This window comes from Aspergillus puulaauensis, chromosome 3 (genome assembly GCF_016861865.1).
Source record: "Aspergillus puulaauensis MK2 DNA, chromosome 3, nearly complete sequence".
NCBI lineage: Eukaryota > Fungi > Ascomycota > Eurotiomycetes > Eurotiales > Aspergillaceae > Aspergillus > Aspergillus puulaauensis.
Window position 1 is genome coordinate 4,166,031 of NC_054859.1, and position 18,376 is coordinate 4,184,406.

An 18,376-nucleotide genomic window follows, 5' to 3' on the forward strand; every position below is an offset into this window, starting at 1 on the left:
GGCGCAAGAGACTCAATAAGGCGAGTCATCGACCTGATCAACGTTCGGTTAGAAGGTGGGTGGAGTTAGCGGAGGTTATTTCGGGGAGTCGTACCGACCGAATTCATGGTCTCTGTCTCTGCCGAGCATGTGGAAAGCCGCCAATTTAGGGTTGTGATCGACAGGTCCTCGTTCTGGGTGATATGTAACTTGTTTTATCGTCGGCATGCGCCGTGATCAACTGCGTTAAACCGCATGTGACTTGTTTGATGGTGTCAAGGGAAGCCCAATATGTATACGTTCCGGACCATACGTTGAGGCTAGAACTTCATTTCTAAGCCTTTGGTACGCTCACCTTGAGCTGGTACCAGCCTATGGGCTTGGTTTCCATGACCATTTTGGTCGCAAAGAGCGGCTACATATACTAAGGATGGCGGAGTACTATTCCGCGCGCTGTCCAAGCGAGGCCGAACCACTGGGGCTTGAGAAGTATCAATTGGCGAATTGAATAGAGACATAGACGGGAACAGGCCCATACAATGCGGAGACTGAGCCTCCGTGTCGGATGCTTACCTCTATACAGGAAGATTGACTGGAAAGGGAAGCAGGTGATGGTGGCATCCTACCGGATCGGAACTGTCAGGGCGTGGGACTCGAGCCTATGCACTGACGTGCTGATGCTGACTCGACAGCCTTCATTTGGAAGTGATTACTAGCTGTGGCTTGGAAATTTTGGAGTTGACTACACCATACATCCCCTAGAAATGTTTCGCTGCACTAACTAGCTGCTGCGGAAGGCGCATTTTCTGACTCGACGGGAGAAACCTGTTTTTGTTTGAAAAAGGGGTATTGTTGGACTGGCGCATTTAGAACCTGGTCCGGGTAGATGACGATAGCGGGCGATGGAGCCCGGAGGCCCGGAGCCCTTTGGCGTCGGGTCCGTCCCATCACATGTGGAGAATTGTGGCTCAACGTCAACCGAGGGTCTCAGGGTGTTGGTTGTATTCCGTAAATGTACGTACGTAGAAGGTAGATCCATCCACTGTTTCCGTCTGCTCGCGGGATCAAGCCCCAGAAGCCCACAACTCATGGGGAGCTCATGGATGCCCGATATCGGCACAGTGGGAGGATAATGCTGGCAATACCCTCAACTGCTATACCATGGTTGGAGACGGTCAAGATAAAGGGACGGGATGGGAGCGAAACCGGCAGCGAAACCGTGAAGGCCTGCAAGGTGAGTACGTATGTGTTTTGGTTCGGATTTCAGGAGACGGCCATATTCCGGGATGGACGAGATGATAGGAACCTTGCATGATTGCATCCCTGGCTTGACCAGGATTCGATTGGTGGCTTTCAGAGGCCCAACCGCAAGGCACTGATGGGCTCAAAGTATCAACCCCTGTCACGAACCTAGATCTAAGACATCCGTGAAGAAATGAGAGCGATTGCGATCTGGTGCCCCGCATGTTAGGCGAGTTTCAGTGGACGTACTCCGTTGATCGTGGCGATATGAATGGCTCCTAGTTCGTAGTCCTGAGTCAGTGTCGAGTTCGGTTACGTTCTCAGGAATGATTGGCGACGGCCGCTAAAGTTCTGGATAATTTGTTGTATTGGAAATCATAAAATTGTTGTACACCGCAAGAATGCCTCAGATATTACCATGATGTTGATAAGGATGAGGAGGATGGTGATGAGTAGACCTTCAAATGCCAAGACTGTTTACTATATGCACGTGATGTCATATGACTGCCAGACCGCTTTGGCGGTGAACCATTTACTGCCCGTCATACTGTCATTTTTTGATCGCCGTGTCGCGACTTGCCTCCATAGCCTTCTTCTTCTTCGCTCATCTCTGCGAAAACGATTGCTCTCAGTCGTATGATGGATACTGAATTATGCCGTTGATACTTTCCAGAGCCCGGACTTCCGGTAGGACGATCGATCTGGGCCTTGCTTCCAGACTCGGCCGTCCGGTCTCCGCCGGCGCTCGCCCGCGTTCAACTCCATGGAACAAACCGGTGCCGAGTTCGCCGGTGACAGCTCGGCGGCATGCAAGTAATGATGTTAAGGTTTGTATCAAATTATAACAATTGTATCCCGCTAACGTTTTCCAGAATGCGCACGCAGACAGCAGCTCGCTTTCACAGCAATCCATCGCGGATATTCGACTGAAGAACGAGTTTGAGGAGAACAGAGATATCAGGCTTTATTTACGAAAATGGCAGGATATTACTCCGAACGTTTTGGATCCCGTTCGCCACATCGAAATGGTAAACACATCAGAGCACCAGGCGCCGTGGGTTGGAAATATGATCAACTTCGGCTCACAAGAAACCGATGCGACAGAGGATATACTCCGGCAGACAGAGGAGGATATGTCCGAATTTCTTGACATTGCTGATGCGGGAGAGGGTATGCATGATTACTTGGAACCGGGTGACCTGGTAGCTTTCAAGACGTTAGTACTTCCTATCTTATTGTATGTCGGACATTGCTAATCTGGCAGCATAGCCTTGATGAGGTGTTGAGATTTAATATCTATGTCCGGTCCGTCGAAAAGCAACAACAATTCTACACGAGCAAGGGGAAATGGCGCATTGCCAATTCGAAAGATATCGATTTCGTGGTGAAGGGGTTTGCGACGGCGGCCGATGTAGCCCCGTTGCTTCGGCATTTTCCAGATACCATCGCTGAGCTTCAGCCCGAGATGCAATCTGCGATCGAGGGTGGAGTGCCACGGGAAGCGGGGGCTCATCTCCTCCAGATGGTTGGCGATTTTGCTTCGCAGGTCCACGAACTTTACCTCGCCAATTGCACTCGCTTCGACAGCATTCACGACATAGTCGCCGACGACGAGAAGCAACTGCAAATGTCTTTGGATGAGCTCGCTTGCAAGACACTGGAAATTGAGCCTGACCAACTGAATGATGTGATCCGTTATGCCGTTCACCAGGCAGCCCGCCAGTTCCCCTTCTTAATCGATAAAGACCGAAGTACCATGTTCACCAATCAATATGTCATTTATCCTGTTCCGTTTTCAACGGTACTTGAGAAGGTCATGACTTGGTATCACGAGCACCAGCGCTTGCTCGTCTCTACATCTTCGGGCTCCGGAGATTCCATAGAACTAAGAAATAACCCGGTGCAAAGATTCGTCATCAAAGCACAGCGATTGATCCGACAGAGCCGGAAGTTCCGATCACCGACTACGGTGGGTAATGTAGGCCCGTCATCGCATCGCTTTCTTCCTGGACAGGACAACAACCCGGCGTCGTATCGGGAAATGCCTACTGAAGCTTTCACCGGCAGTGATAAGCTTATTCTCAGATTCCTGCAGCTTTGGTGCACTCCCCCGAGGAGGATGTCCTCCGCTGCTTTACGGTCCGCTGGCTCACATATCCTACGTTCAACGGTCATGTATAGTGGGGTCGAGCTAAACGCGGGAACGGCTGCTTTGTTACTGCAGGAGCTCGGGGTGTTTACGCCGTGGGAGAACTTGAACGTCTTGGATCAAGATTTGGGTCTTCCCGGACATGGAACTCATTCTAATGCTTTGTGGAGCGAGGTTCAGCAGGAATGCGATAAGCTCGAGAAGCATGGACTCCATGATAAGATGAAGAAAATGCGGAAAGACTGGGGCAAGCTGCCCGTGTATTGTGTTGACGCAGTCGATGCGGAGGAGATTGACGACGGTGTCTCCCTTGAGCGCATTCCAGGGTCGGACGATACGTTCTGGATCCGTGTCCATGTTGCTAACCCATCTGCATTTATCGACGCCAACGGCACGATCATGGACTATGCAGCCTCTCGGATGCAAACGGTCTACGTTCCAGAAAGGACCTATCCAATGTTGCCAAAAAGTCTGACACAGAATCATTTCAGTTTGGCACCTGGCCGGCCTTCCTTGACATTTAGCGCCAAGATGAACCTGAAGGGCGAGCTTTTGGATACGGAGGTAGCCAATGGTGTTGTCCGGAATGTCATTTATCTCACACACGACAAACTCCGCAGCGCCTTTGGGGTTAACCCATCAGAGTCCATGGCACCATTAACTGTGGGAGGGCAGATTGCGGACCAAGCTGCGCGTACCGGTCTACGTGATAAGCTATCTCCTGAAGACGAAGACACGTTCCACACTCTACGACAGATCATGCTCGCATTCCGCGAACAGCGCCGTAATAGTGGCGCCATGGAATTGCCCCAATCCTTGGAGACACGCGTTTCAGTCAGCGCTGGAAATGTGCGCATGAAACCGAACGACGTACAACTAGAACACGCAGGCTACATGCTAGGCGACCCGATTATCAAACTATGCCCGCAAAAGAAAGATCCCCACGAAATCCTAGATATGACCAAACACGACCTCATCTCCACAATAATGAACCTCGCCTGCTGGGTCTCCGCCAAGTGGTGCGCAGAACGCAGCATCCCAACCGTATATGACGGTACCTACTACCACCCCGAATACACACCCGTAACAAAGGACAACATCTCCGAATACGGCGGCCAGGGATACCTCCAACTCGCCGCCCCTCGAGGTGTCTCATCATCCCACCCACTCCCCCACACCCCTCTCGGCCTCGACGCATACGCCAAAACAACCAGCCCCCTGCGCCGCTACACCGACCTCATAGCCCACTACCAGATCGAAGCCGCGCTCCGCTTCGAGCACAAGCACGGCCGTCGCATCAACGCTCAAACAGACACAGACACAGACACAGACAACTCCTCAGTCCTCCCATTCTCCCGCGACGCGGTAGAAGAGTACATCTCGCAATCCCGCTGGAAACGCAACCGCATCCGCAGCGTCGACCAAGCATCCAAGCAGTTCTGGGCTTGCATGCTGCTCTTCCGCGCGTTCTATTTCGGCGAGTGCGAGCTGCCAAAGACCTTCGAGTGTATCGTGCACAGACCGTTTAACCAGACGCTGCTGGCCGGGGGCGGAGCGCCGTTCGATAATGTGCACATGGGCCAGATTACCTCGCTGGGTGTGCGCTGCTCCATCACGGCGCCGCCGGAGATGACTGATGTTGATATTCTGAGCGTGGTGGAGGCCAAGATTACCGGTGTTAACCCGGCGCGTGCGATTGTTACGATGGAGGCGACGCGGGTCGTTAGGCCGTTTAGGCGTGTGGGAGACTGGGCGTGAGGGCGTTTATATAAGTTAGGGATATTTGTGAAAAGGCTGCTATGGCATCTGTATTATATATCTATCAGGGACGGGGTCCCGGCATCGCCAATACACTGTATATTAGAACAACCACGCAATAGATAGATAAATCTGTACACTACTCACAAGATTATTTGAACGGCCCAGTCCCTACCAGATACCAGGCTCCAATACCTAGCTGCGGCAAGGTTTTGCCATGAATATGCCATGAATATGCCAGGTTGGGCCGTTGGATATTGTTGGCATATAATGCAAATAGAAAGACACTTAACAACCACTATTGGGGTTTTTGGTCGAATGTTATTTCGATAGATATCACGTCGAAGACTGGCGTAGTGAACGAAGTGCAACAGGCTACTTGGGAACATATACAGCGTTACCGTCTAAGCTCATACACGCTCATATTACTAAACTAGAGCAGAATATCATATCCATTTCCTGTCTTGGGAGTCCAATAATCATACAGAACCGGTACCCCCCTGACTGGGTAATTTAGAGTAACTTATTTATATACGAAGTCCCATAATGGCGCGAGTGGGTTGTGGTTGTTTGGGGACAAACAATGTATTATCATGCATGATGTGCTTGGGACTGATCATTCGGACACAACCACAATAGTCCGGGCTATTTTTATGCTCACCACGACCAATAGGGACAAGGCGTCAGGATCGCCTGCCGTGAGACTGGACAAGACAATGGAACCTAAGGAAGGGTGGATGTCCCCTCATTGTGGAGAGATCCATCGTGGGGAGCGTGGGTATGGATGGGTATACCGTCGCGTAGAGTATATGGGTAGGCTGCCACAATTAGGTACTCTGTACGTACCTCCGGCATTGGGTAAGATGGAAATCAACCCGAGATCGCTTGCTCGGCTGGTCCTGATATCAAGATCTCGGTGAACCGGCCTGTCTATACAGGAGTGGAAGCGGGAAGCCAAGATTGTGTGTATGCATGTAAGGACACCTCAACTCGGGGATTGAGACCCAGAGACTGTTTATATAACCGGTGTAGATAATATGGTCTATGATTTCCGTATAATATCATCCTTCCTTCATCTCATTGACTGATACCCTAGGTATAGCAGAAGGGGTGGCACTTGAAAGATGTTATTAGTAGTTACACCGTAGATGCTACCGACGGACCACGGTAGCTTGAAACTAGCATAAGCTAGCTCGCTACACCACATATGGTTTCCCACAGGTTGGGGGAGGTAGGCCAGCCATGGCCGGGACATGACTTACCCGCCAGGATGTGGTTGTGGCGATTAGATGATGAGCAAACCTAACCCGATTAACCCATAGGACATATGCTAAGCCATGCCGAATTTACAAGGAGTAGTTAATTTTATCTTGTCTAGAAGCGAGGCGAGGCCAAGTAGATCAAAATGGAGACTTGGTTTAATTAGCTGGCTGGGGCCAGCCTCTGTGCCTGAGACATCTCGACCAGCATATCGAATCGGCTGCATACCTTGCACTTGAATTATGCTAAATTTGGATATGGACAGCATGTACCCATTGAAACCACCATGACAGGTTCACAATCACCATAAGTGGACTGGGTTTCTATTGATAGATCCAGCATCTATACATATAAACCCAAGCAGAATCCCAAATTCACTATGCAACCAACAACCAGCTCCGAGAAACAAATCTTTGCTATCAAACCACATATCACAATCAAAAGATCTTACTTATACCTACCTCAACCACCAACGAACAATGCCCACCACCGCCGCCGCCGCCGCAACTTCGACCTGCCACCAAAAACTCTACGAAATACCTACGCACGACGCCGCCTGCGCCATGCCCATGAACAGCACGTACCACTCTCTAATGACAAACTGCTGCGGCGCTGCATCCGTAACCGCCTACGACGAGTGCGACTACTACTGTCTCGCGCAGGGCCAGACCGTGGGTGATCTCGCCGAGTGTTTGATTAAGGGCTCGGCGGCCGGCCAGGTATGGTGTAATGCGGCGGCGAATGGGACGGCTAGTGCTAGTGCCAGTGCAACTGCAACTGCAACTACAACCAAGACCGAGACTGAGACCGAGACTGGGACTGGGACTGGAGTGAATGGGGCTGGGGTTGTGAGTGTCAAGTCTGTTGGGGTTTTGGCGCTTTTGGCGTTTGCGGGGGTTGTTGTTTGAGTTTGATATCTGTCATCAAGAGTTGTATTATAGGATCAATTTGGGGTTCCTATGTTGGTTGATTGATTGTATGGAGAGAAAAAAGACTAAAGCACAAAAAAAAAGGAGAAAAGAGAACGAAATAAAAAACGATATGGCATCAATAGAATGCTATAAAAAGCTGGAAAAGCACAGCGGAGATAGATATAACCCAGAAGCCTCTGCTGAAAGCTGAAGCCTGATTGCCCCGTGTCTCCTCAGATGTCGTCAATATCCCCCAAACAGCAGTAATCCCAAGTACAACGAGGGCAACATCCCCTATATACTTCTTCCCGGCAGCAACTTGCATAGCCAGCCCTATAACGAAGAAGAGCAGGCTAACGGCCGCAGCAGAGATCCTTAGGCTCTGTCTCCCAAATAGTAAAACCACGCTGATAAGGAGGTCGATATAAGGCGTGATAATGGCAGCCGTTGACCCATCGTCTGGTGCATGGTATATTTGAAAAGCGTACCACCATGGTGCGAACTTGCCGTGCGAAAAGCGGGAGAAGGCAGCGTGGGCGAGAAGAACAGAGAGAAGACTGACTGGGATGGTTTTGAGAAGGGTGGTCATTCTGGCTTTATTCTTTATGGAGGAGAGGTGGATGTAGTTAATGTTGGAAGAGGCGTGCGGCTGATCTTATAAATGGCTGAGGTGGGGGCAGCCCCGCCAGATCCTTCGTCTCCTTCCACATCTTTAGGATGCCTTGACGCTATTCTATCCTACTGGTTAGACAGCCAGAGCTCTGGTGTAGTTACAAGCGGGAAAAAGGGGAGAAAGTCCGGCTATGTGATCAGAAGCCCTAACTCACGCCTAACTCAGCCATTTATGTCTTTAGAATGGAGACTGGGACTAACAGTGGTGGGTGAATGTTCAGAATAGGAAGGCACGACCGGCCGACAGTCCATAGCACTTTCCTTTCAGGGGATGTGCTGGTTCTGGGCAAGTGCGACTGTTGGCTCCTTCCCAAGTGAACCAGATATCTACAAAACAGGAAGGACCCATCAATTCTGGCCTGGGTTGTTCTTTCCTTCTGAAGTTGAGCCATAGATGAGTCATATATCATTAATTGAGCAGAGCCAACTATTCGCTATGGAGGGTGATGGTATACCTTGTCTATAAAAGCAGCCATAGTTGTTTGTTACTAAAGCGACTTTAGAATCTGCTCGACTTCCTCATCAGCTACCTCGAGAATATGCTCCGGCGCATACTGAGGCTTCCACCCGATCTTGCTGCCATGCGCAGCTGTGAAATTGCACCTGCACCGACATATTAGCACTGCATCACCCTGTGAGAGAAGGAAACATACCCTCCCCCAAGCTGAATCGCAACAGTCCCATTCTGCAAATCAAGTCCCTTGGCCATCTTCTCCAAACCCGATTCATCCGCAAGCTCGACCTCATCAGTCTCAATGACACCGCGCTTTGCCAACGCCTTCGCAAACGCCTGGTAGATTTCGTCCCATGCTACACTCCCCGATGCAGCAAGGAAGAACCCCTCCTTACCGTGTCCGACGTCCTTACCCTGCAGGATCTGCCGCAGAATCTGCAGGTAGAGCTCGGTGTTATCGTGAATGTGACAGACAGGCCACACCGGCCGATCCGAGTCCACTCTGTAAACTCGCCCCGCAGCTTTTGCGGCACGAACAATCGCCACGTCCTGGATTGAGATGCGGTTCCCGAATCCCTCGCCTTCACCGTAGACGATGCACGGGGCGAAGATGTAGCTCCTTACCCCGGCGGCCTCGGCTGTGTCGATTATGTCGGTGTTTGTGCGTGCGATCTGTCAGAAATCAGTCACTAGTACCGAGCTTAAAGCCTGCAATGTAATGTGAAGTGATGGATGCAAACCTGACTAAAAATCGGAATAGGCGAGACAGTCGTCTTCTGGATCTCGTACAGCCGCGGGTCCGTATCGAGGAGCCGTGTCGCACCGTCCATGCCAACATGCGAACTAAACGCCTTTGCGCCAGTCGTATGTAGGAAGTGCACGTCGCGCCCGGTCTTCTCCTTGACCTGCTCCAGGGCCCCGATTAGGGCCTTTTGCACGTGGACATTGAATGCGTCGACCAGGAAATAGATTATGCTGATTTCCTTCTGCACGACTGTGCGAGTTACGGTTTCGAGGTCCTTGAGATCGAGGATGAGTGGTTCGGCGCCGTATGCCTTTACGGAGTGTGCTTGCTGGTCGGACCGCACGAGGGCGTAGAGAGTGTTGTATGCGGGCAGGTGGGCGGCTTTCCAGCGGGCGAGCAGAGTGCCGCCCAGGTAGCCTGAGGCGCCGGTGATGAGGATGTTGTGGGACATTGCAATTGTATATTATTATTTAGAAATCAGGATGTGTCGAGGGGATGGTTTTATAAGTAGAGATGACAAATGGACTGGGTGTGATTATTGAGCAGTCTGCAGTCATGATTCATCGTGGAGTTTGTTGTTCATCCGACGGCGCAATCAACTGTCCGAGCTGATCGGGTTCACCACCTAGTGTACTTTTACCTATGGCAGTTTGCTAGAAGAATTAGCTTTGGTATAGACAGAGAAAAAGAAGTGTACATACTTGAATACACTCAATATTGCTGTAATTATGGCAGTGAAATGCCCAGTATACAGCAATACTGCAAGCAAATACTTCTTCCCACACCATCCTCTGAGGGATATTTGTTCGACGGCGATACTCTGGAATGCCTGACAGGACACGTGTTAAATATTGTGGGAAAGAATCGAGTCAACGGTATGGAAAGCATGAGCGGTGGATGAGCGTTCTTTGCAGTCTTGAGTAGTAGATATGACTTGTTAGCAAGAGGACTCAATGAAAGGGGGAAGCTTTCTAATATGCCGGACTGTGGACTAGATGGGGTTGGTACGTAGAGCATATCACACAGAGCGTAGGTCTAAATGGGGAGTTTTCAAGTTTTAGTCCAAGCCGCAGAAAGGATATGTTTAGACAGAACAGGATACCGGCTTTCTAGGGATCAGTGCATGTACGATTCGGAACAGCTGGGTAAGACGCTGTGGATAGCCATCTGCGTAGACTTACTTTCCAACGGATTGATAGCGCATCGAATCAGGGTCCTATTGGTGAAGGCCGTGGGGTTGGTGGTTAGGGCTGCGGTTGGTCAGTTGGAGACTACCAGAGTGGCTGAGCACCGGAATATCAACCACTAGCACTTCCTCATTCACTGTATTGACCTCTATGAACAGGAGGTGAAATGCTAGCAAGAGATAGTTCTGACGGCTACTATGGGCAATACGAACGGCCACTGCGTTGATGCCGCCCAGCCCAGAAAAATTGGAAAGGCAGGCAAGCAGTGAATACCAGTACAGCGGTGAAGACGGAGGATATACGCTTGTCATTAGCTCGGTCTCGATGGCTTACCCTGGCAACTTGTGAAAAGACCTGTTACCCACAACAGAGTCCCTGCAGCGGCATACCCCTGGGGCACATGGAGCGGCTTACCAACGGAACTGACTTGACGCCAAGGACAGTGATGAATGGAGACCAGACCAGCCCATTCTGATTCGCGTCTCCGGTGGTGGCTGTTTGTAGTTGTAGTATTCACTGCTGTCGTATTACGAAGGTTTGATGTCATAGTATCAAGGTTTGACATCGACTGGGCACTTGCTGTACGCCATATCTTTTGTCGAGCTGACGGTAGTCTGTATCCAGATGCAGCAGTTCAAAGGCAAGTTGTAGTATACTGTTGAAGTAAATAAGTCCGCAACCATCTCCGTAGGCCAAAGCTTTAGTGTTGTGGAGAATAGAAGAATAATGAGCGGCGCAGAACCCACCAGCACAAAGTTACGATCGCGGTCGAGTAGTCGATCATACGAACTGGGCACCACCTGGGTACGTCAAATTACCCCTGATATTTGAATGGATCATGGACAGTTGCAAGAACGGCGAGGGTCGGTATACCGGACATCTAATATGAAAAATAAGCATCAAATAGCCCCCACGAGCGGACTGACTCAGGCTCGCACTAGACAGAACCTAAATCCGATTGCGACATTCGGACATTGCCATACGCCCGATAAGTTGAGGCTTGAGGGTGGGCCTGCTCGTTAAATGGATTTCCAAGCTTGTTTCTTCGTGGTGATCACCGCGATTCTATCACCGGCTGTGGACTGCCATTCTTTGTTTTACGCCCCGACTGTAATAGTGAACTACTGTATACTTGCCTGAGCGTCGAATACCGCACGATATCCAAACTCTACTTTATGTGACACCATAGTGTACGCCGCCTGGGTCCGCGGAGAACCGCCCCCAGTCACTCTTCCACTCAGCCACTCCACGTATTTATATGCTTAACCACTAGCCAGTAATCCGAAATAGCCAAGCCCAAAACGCAGTGGGGTTGGCTTACAAGTTTAGCTTGTTAATGCTCGGAGTTCTTTAATTTCCCGCGTGGGCCAGACGTTGCGTTGCGGTGGATTGCGAAGGCGCGACCAGAATCATATAAATCATACTGCTGCTGCATCTCGAAGTAGATACATGCCACTTGTATCCTTCTTGTCTTGACTCGATCAAAATACCAGCAAACAATGCCGCCCAACTATAGATCAGGCACTGACACCGATTACCAACGCTGGCTTGCGAGTCAAGGTCGCCGCCCATCGGACGACTCAATACCTCGCTACGGACCCTACGAACCTGATCCTTATGAAGCGTACGATGGTGAAGACGTCCGCCCTGATAATGTCGCCTCATACGAAGCCATGCACAAGCCTACGAATCCGTACGTATACTTATGCCCTACGAACCAAAGACTTTTCTTGCTAACCTGACATGCATCTAAATAGAAACAACAACCCCTCATTAAATCTCGACATTTCTCAACCAACAGCCATCTCAGGCATGGCCGTGTATTATATCCTCGCCGTGGTGGTTCTCCTGGTAATACGATACGCCTGGCGGTCGCGGCGGCAAAGAGAGCCCAAAGAACTTGAACCGGCGTCGAAAGAATAACTTGCGACTGTCAGTGTCGCGGTGGATACGACCGATCGAGAGAAGTTTGATGTGGATTGTACACTACAGGGTATTCCGTACAGGGTGTACGTACGCACTGCGACGGCGCGATGACTTGGGTCAGCCGTAATGCTTGGACTCTGGAGTTCGGCTGCGATGGTCCACTTTGGTATTAATTTAAACGGCTTGAAGGTGACTGGTTTGATTGAGGCATGGTGTTGGGGATTACTATTCTGGGTTTTCTTTTGTACCTTTTTGTTGCTGTCTATGTTTATTAGCTATTCTGTCCTTGATACCACAGCAAGTTCTTTTGTCAACACCTAAATAATTACTCTGGACGAACGATGATAATCCGGTCATTAATTTATAAAATTAATCCACTTGAAGCGATGATCAGCGCAGATCCACTCTGTAGAACCCTGTGCTAATCAGAGAATCAAGCCTTTGCAGAAGGCCAAGCGATGGATCGTAAGCAATTCGCACCTGTCCTGGCCAGGCGAGTCATGGATATTTGTTGCTCGAATGATTATTATTAAGCGGATTTAATGAACTTAACTCAGTTGACTACTTGTGATAGTGACAGTGGAAGCCACTGAAAATAGGCGTTGTTTAATGCCCTAGGACCTAAGATGTCACTCAAGATTGACTGATTTTAACCGGTAAACAGCAGAACTTGACGATTCCGTATCCAGTCCAAGTCTTCAAATTCAAACAATGTATGTTAAATCTTTCATGTCATCGTAGGGCGTTCTGTAATGGTGACATGGCCCCAATAAGCCACCTCCACCGCAGGAGCTGGAACCACTTCTCGGAATTAAGCCTGGGAATCGGACGCACCGTTGACACCAAACTCTACCAGTGGAGTCGGATAAGCCTGGTGGCTGTTGCGGCAAGTTGAGGCCCTAGACCGTGGTCCCACTCCCATCGCTGTCGGCAACCTCTTCGGCCATTTTCTCATGAGAAGCCGTGGGAAGAGTCAACGCCTCGGAAATGATCTTGTGCAGGAGGGAAATTATTTGGGAGCCCTGATTCTCTCCCCAGCAAAACTGCTTGACGTCGACTTGAACTAGTCAGTACCTGGCTTCCCATATCCATGTCAATGATATATGAGGTCTTACATTCCCCGATGCATCCATGCGGATGAAGTCCCAGTCCATGATATCGGTTGTCACCCCGTATATGGGCGTCTTGGCCCGGCCGGCCTTGTTGCGAGCGTGCTGGATTAGAGCTGGAATAGCTAATGAGTACCTAGAATACGAATAGACTCAGTAAGTGGCTTACCCATGTAGGAAATGGCCTGATATCGGGCAGCCGAAAAGTAGCACCTGTGACTCGGTTCCACGACCACCAGGTTGGTCTCGGCTTCCTTAGGGTTGCCGTACCTCAGGGTATAGTCCATGCGCCCTTCTACCAACTTTTCCACAACACTGCCCCAGTCGCGTGTCGGGAGTTTGTAGGAAATGTTGATTGCGAGGGCCATACGGAGGGCCTTTCGACTTGATGAACTCTTTATCGAGGTGAGTACATCTAGGAATATCGCGTCAACCATGAGCCGTGAAGCCGCCTGATTCACGTAGGCGTCACCATATACCAATTTTATCTGTTCGAGAGTGGTTTCTGATCATGTTAGCCTGTTTCTGATTTCAAGATTATATACAGAGTTGAGCTCACCCAGACGGCTCGACACGTTGCGTACTTCCCAAGGCTCTAGCCTCCAGTTGTTGGTGGGCTTGGGCTGGTGCCGGAGATCGAACATATTCATGACCCTGCTGGGGTCGATATCCGTTACAGCGACAGATTCGGAATGCTTTCGGCCATGGTCGGACGGAGGTTCTTCATCCGCCTCTGCCTTCTCGCTGGTTGTGTTGACCAAGTCCTCCAGCTGTTCATCCACGGACTCGCCGTGCCTTACGCACTCGAGGATATCATAGATACCTTTTCTGAGGTCTGCAAGCCACTCTGCTTCTCTGTGGTGTTTTGTAAAATATGGGGTTAGGTGAGGTGTGTTGGGTGGAGATATATCGTCTGAATCGGTCTCCTCTGGATAAATGTCCTCTTCCTCTTCTGAATACTTGTGTTGCGGTAGGTCCCACTTTGTTGCGATCTTCTCCCATTCGTACCGGGCCAATTCTGTTTTTTCACACTTCATCTTCACTGTGACTGCTTGGTCCATGATTTTGTCAACAAGGTGAACAATGGCTTGTTCGTCACCCTCCAACCAATTCAATGTTAAGGAAGAATACTATTGTGAATAACAGTTAGCTTCTCTTTCAATTTGACCAGAAGAACGCATACCTCATGCTCCTTATTCACATGGAAAAAAGTCCATTTCAAGCCATCAGTGACGAGTCCGTATGTGTCTTGGATAATAGGACGTTTTGCCCGATTATGGTGAATCATTGCTGCTCTGGTCAGTATAATTCTCTATGTCCCACCATTGAGGCTTTAACTAACATATGGCAGCGAGGGCAGCAGAGTAGTATCGCTCCTCTACCGCACTACCCATTGCCTCATCCACTCGAAGCACGACCAAATTCGTTTCAAGGTCTGCTGCTTCCCCATACCATAAAACATAGTCAAGCGCCGAACTCCGAATACCGCAGGGATTCGAGAACGACTCCGGCACGGAGATGAACTGGCTATGGCCCCAGAACAGCGTTGCCAGTTGCCTCTTAACATCGGGCTTGGCTTGTGCATCGCAGGTCTTGAGAAGTTTCTGTTTGGCGATACCGAGGGACATTACGAGGATTGCATCGACGCGCGCTCTGGGAGGGAGACCGATGATGTCGTCTGTGGATGAGAAGCCGGTGATGTAGCTCTGCAGTATGGAATCAACGGAGGCAAACCGTTCCTGGGCGTCGGCGCTGGTATGGTCAGTTTGCCATACGCTGTTGCTGCTGGACTCGGGGCTTGCTGTGATGCCGCATGTTTCTAGGAACTGGCTGCTGACGTTGGTAATGCCGTTCTGCTCCATGGCTGCGTGTTTGATACTGTTGGATTGTTGGATTGATGAGTCGGGATATGCTCGACTTATATCTACTGCTTGAGTCATGTTTAACTTTGTACCTGGGCGTTGATTCTAGAAGGCTGTGGTGGCCTGTTCAGTTGGGTGTATTGATAACCTTTACTGGGAGTTTGGTACAGGTCATGATATCTAGTACCTGATTTGATAAAGCTTTTTGTACGTAGCAATAATCTATTAAGCTTAAACATTAACCACTATGCTAAGCTATCACGTATAAACGGCCATGGACCAGCTTAGGTATTATGTAACTGCTGTATACGCACTCCCTGTCAGTGAAGACGTGCTGACTGCACTTCGGCACAGGAGGTATTTCCACCGATAGGTCATGGTGCAAACAGGGGCTTGAAGCTCGTGGCTTCAGTGCAGAAGCACCGCCATTGAGCTTCACATTTAAAATATTCAAAACATGGGACCAATAATCCGATGGTTGGCTCAGACAACTCGGAGCCACGAGTCAGCGATGCCGCGCGGAGGCTTCGTTAATTCGTTTAGGCGTTAGAGCGCATAGGTAGAAAGTTACAAGTACATACACCTTGTCAGGCACTGTATCGGGAGATGGACCCAGAATCGGAATTACGGTGGGACTACTCCGCACTGCAGTACTCCGTAACTCGTTAGGGCTGCGAAGCTGAAGGCGTGATAGACCCTGCGGATTTGCTGCGGGAGTGCGGGATTGCGTGCTCAGTTTTAAGCATCGGATCGACGAGACTTTATATCGACGTGTATACAGTGGCTGTTTACCATAATTCTTGTCCATAATAATGTCGATATAGGAATTAAGATACATTGAAGTTATATGCTGCAGCCTGGCGGATGTCCAGTCGACATGTGGGGAGCTTACGCGGTGACCTACGTGTGTACTTGCACTTGCAGAATACTAGTACAATCACCCTGAATATCGCTACCAATGCCATTACGGAGCAATGGAATTTCCCAGTACTGATTGATCATTGTCTAATTCCGAGTCCAATGAAATTCCCTGCAGGCTGCTCTGCTTCGGGCTCACACTCAATATAGTGCGTCGAGCGACCGAGCAATAACCGCCATACCCGACCCTTACAATGGAGGGAGCACGGTCGCAGCAGAGATAACATGATCATGTTCTTTCAGGTATACTATGTTTACAGAGTATATTGCGTGCGTAGATGACTATACGGATCTGTATATGGAAGATTGGAATGTTATCTTCACTGCTCAGGTTAGCCCTAAATACTGCCTACGGAACGAGGATCAGTTAATGAGTAGAATCAATAGTTATTCGATGTTTTTCGACATTTAAAGCCAATTCTGTATGTCAAAGGCAGTGCCATCATTGTCTCTATCGACCTGCCGCTGCACCCATTCCTCAACCCGGTCCTCATTTTCCTCCTTCACCCACCAAAGCATCAGCTCCCTGGCGGCAAACACATCCTCCAGGCAGTCATGACCCCGAGAGCTCTGCTGAACAGACCGTCCAAGAAACTGTCTGCACAAGCTTTGCAGTGACCACCGGTTAGGACGTACCCCAGAGGCCCTGAACTCCGCCTCCCGGGCTGCAACCTGCGCATCAAAAACACGCCAGTGCGAGATCCCCAACACCTCCAAGTCGTTGTCCATCGCGAACCCGACCAGAATCGTGTCTCTATCCATAAATTCAAACAGCGCCTCCTGCGCCGCGGCCACATCTGGAAGAACAAGCCCCATCTCGCGATATCGGTGGAACGTATGGTTGGTGAGTCCACTGTACCGCGTACGGTAGTTGACCCTACGATGGCCCGGCTCAACAAGAAAATCAAGCAGGACTTCCCCGGTCAAGGCATCCACTGCGCAGACCTGCGCCAGCACGCTGATGTCACCCATGACCCCGACAAACTCGCAGTCTATCGCCACGGCCCTCCTCTTTCTGTCCTTAGGGTCTGCACGCGGCGCACGAACCATGCCCGTCTCATACCCTACATCCGTAAGAGTATCATGGTCATGACATTCATTCTCCAGCCGCTGGAAAAGCACCTCCTTCTCACCTTCACTCATGATACTCCAGTTCCCATCCTGAGCCGCGTTCGGGTGTCCCAACGACGCAGTCACGGCCTGCAGGGCAGCGTACCGATCTCGGGATACGGCATCTGCAATCTTCGCCTGTTTCTCGGCTTCCTTCTCCCTCTCTTCCGCCTCTTGCCTTTGCCGGTTTTCCTCGTAGTCGGAGTCCGTGACCTCGTCTGAGTCCTCGTAGATGACCGGCCTACCGAGGCTGAAGGCCTCGTGCGCAAATTGGTACATTCTGTTTGCGGCGGATGCCTGGGCCTTCGCGTCTGCGAGTTGTGCCTTCTTTTCGGAAATTAGACGTAGTGTAGTGGTGTTTGTTACTGCTTTAGACGTTAGAGAGGTAGTCTGCCCTGCGCTGCGGCTCCCGCTGGACTGGGAACGTTGGTGTCTTGCAGCCGCGGCTTCGTCGAAGCGGTGGCCGCGCTTTGGGCTTGTGGGGGTGGGGGAAGAGGTAGGGAATTGGGGCTTTGGTCCGTACATCTTGAAGGATTTGTTAAGAAGGGTTAGGGTAGATAGTGAGCGTAAGGACAGTGCTGGATCTGGTTTGGAATAGAGATAAAGAATGTGGCGTAGCTAGGTGATAGTTCTGCAGAGGAACGAAGAAACCTGGACAGAGAATCGAGCAGAAGGGCAGTTGATGGGTTTATATAATGCGTTCCAGATATCTTTGCTGCTTACTGTGAGTGACTTGTTTGCTGTTGTTCATTATCATGCATCCATGGTTGCGTGGCATTATGTGAATACCTGTCTTGTGATATAGCATGTTGGCGAATCTAGCTTACTATCTTTAAGGTGTTTCACGCATACAGGAATTCGTAACGAATAACAGCTGGAAACAACCAATCCTAAGCAGTGAGCTAGTAAAGTAAAGGGGTGACTTATAATCACCTGAAGTATAGGCTAGCAAACGCCCAGAAGGAATCTATTCACACTGGTAGCAGTGTCATGTAAGCTGACACAGATATCCTTGTTCACTAGTCAAAGAGGTCTTGACTCTGGTATGGAAAGCTATTCTTTTACTGTATGGGGTTCTTTATGGTAGTAGGCAT

At 50.1% G+C, this 18,376-nt stretch overlaps 7 protein-coding genes across 7 annotated transcripts; 3 read left to right on the plus strand and 4 right to left on the minus strand.

The window, feature by feature from the left end:
• Positions 1–1,874: 1,874 nt before the first annotated feature.
• APUU_31627S (exoribonuclease II) lies at positions 1,875–5,128 on the plus strand (the record flags this gene model as incomplete). The annotated part of the gene is made up of 3 exons (XM_041702853.1): positions 1,875–2,048; positions 2,094–2,437; positions 2,491–5,128. 3 exons carry the CDS (start codon positions 1,875–1,877, stop codon positions 5,126–5,128), a joined length of 3,156 nt encoding a protein of 1,051 aa, XP_041555596.1.
• Positions 5,129–6,867: 1,739 nt separating this feature from the next.
• Positions 6,868–7,296, plus strand: APUU_31628S (uncharacterized protein; the record flags this gene model as incomplete). The annotated part of the gene is made up of 1 exon (XM_041702854.1): positions 6,868–7,296. One exon carries the CDS (start codon positions 6,868–6,870, stop codon positions 7,294–7,296), a length of 429 nt encoding a protein of 142 aa, XP_041555597.1.
• A 139-nt stretch (positions 7,297–7,435) lies between these two features.
• On the minus strand, positions 7,436–7,888 carry APUU_31629A (uncharacterized protein; the record flags this gene model as incomplete). The annotated part of the gene is made up of 1 exon (XM_041702855.1): positions 7,436–7,888. One exon carries the CDS (start codon positions 7,886–7,888, stop codon positions 7,436–7,438), a length of 453 nt encoding a protein of 150 aa, XP_041555598.1.
• Positions 7,889–8,459: 571 nt separating this feature from the next.
• On the minus strand, positions 8,460–9,621 carry APUU_31630A (uncharacterized protein; the record flags this gene model as incomplete). The annotated part of the gene is made up of 3 exons (XM_041702856.1): positions 8,460–8,574; positions 8,625–9,097; positions 9,166–9,621. 3 exons carry the CDS (start codon positions 9,619–9,621, stop codon positions 8,460–8,462), a joined length of 1,044 nt encoding a protein of 347 aa, XP_041555599.1.
• A 2,235-nt stretch (positions 9,622–11,856) lies between these two features.
• Positions 11,857–12,280, plus strand: APUU_31631S (uncharacterized protein; the record flags this gene model as incomplete). The annotated part of the gene is made up of 2 exons (XM_041702857.1): positions 11,857–12,050; positions 12,115–12,280. The coding sequence occupies 2 exons, from the start codon at positions 11,857–11,859 to the stop codon at positions 12,278–12,280; spliced, it is 360 nt and encodes a 119-aa protein (XP_041555600.1).
• A 902-nt stretch (positions 12,281–13,182) lies between these two features.
• APUU_31632A (uncharacterized protein) lies at positions 13,183–15,254 on the minus strand (the record flags this gene model as incomplete). Its single annotated transcript, XM_041702858.1, has 6 exons — positions 13,183–13,326; positions 13,399–13,508; positions 13,562–13,897; positions 13,952–14,522; positions 14,576–14,682; positions 14,735–15,254. 6 exons carry the CDS (start codon positions 15,252–15,254, stop codon positions 13,183–13,185), a joined length of 1,788 nt encoding a protein of 595 aa, XP_041555601.1.
• A 1,326-nt stretch (positions 15,255–16,580) lies between these two features.
• Positions 16,581–17,807, minus strand: APUU_31633A (uncharacterized protein; the record flags this gene model as incomplete). The annotated part of the gene is made up of 1 exon (XM_041702859.1): positions 16,581–17,807. One exon carries the CDS (start codon positions 17,805–17,807, stop codon positions 16,581–16,583), a length of 1,227 nt encoding a protein of 408 aa, XP_041555602.1.
• Positions 17,808–18,376: the final 569 nt, after the last annotated feature.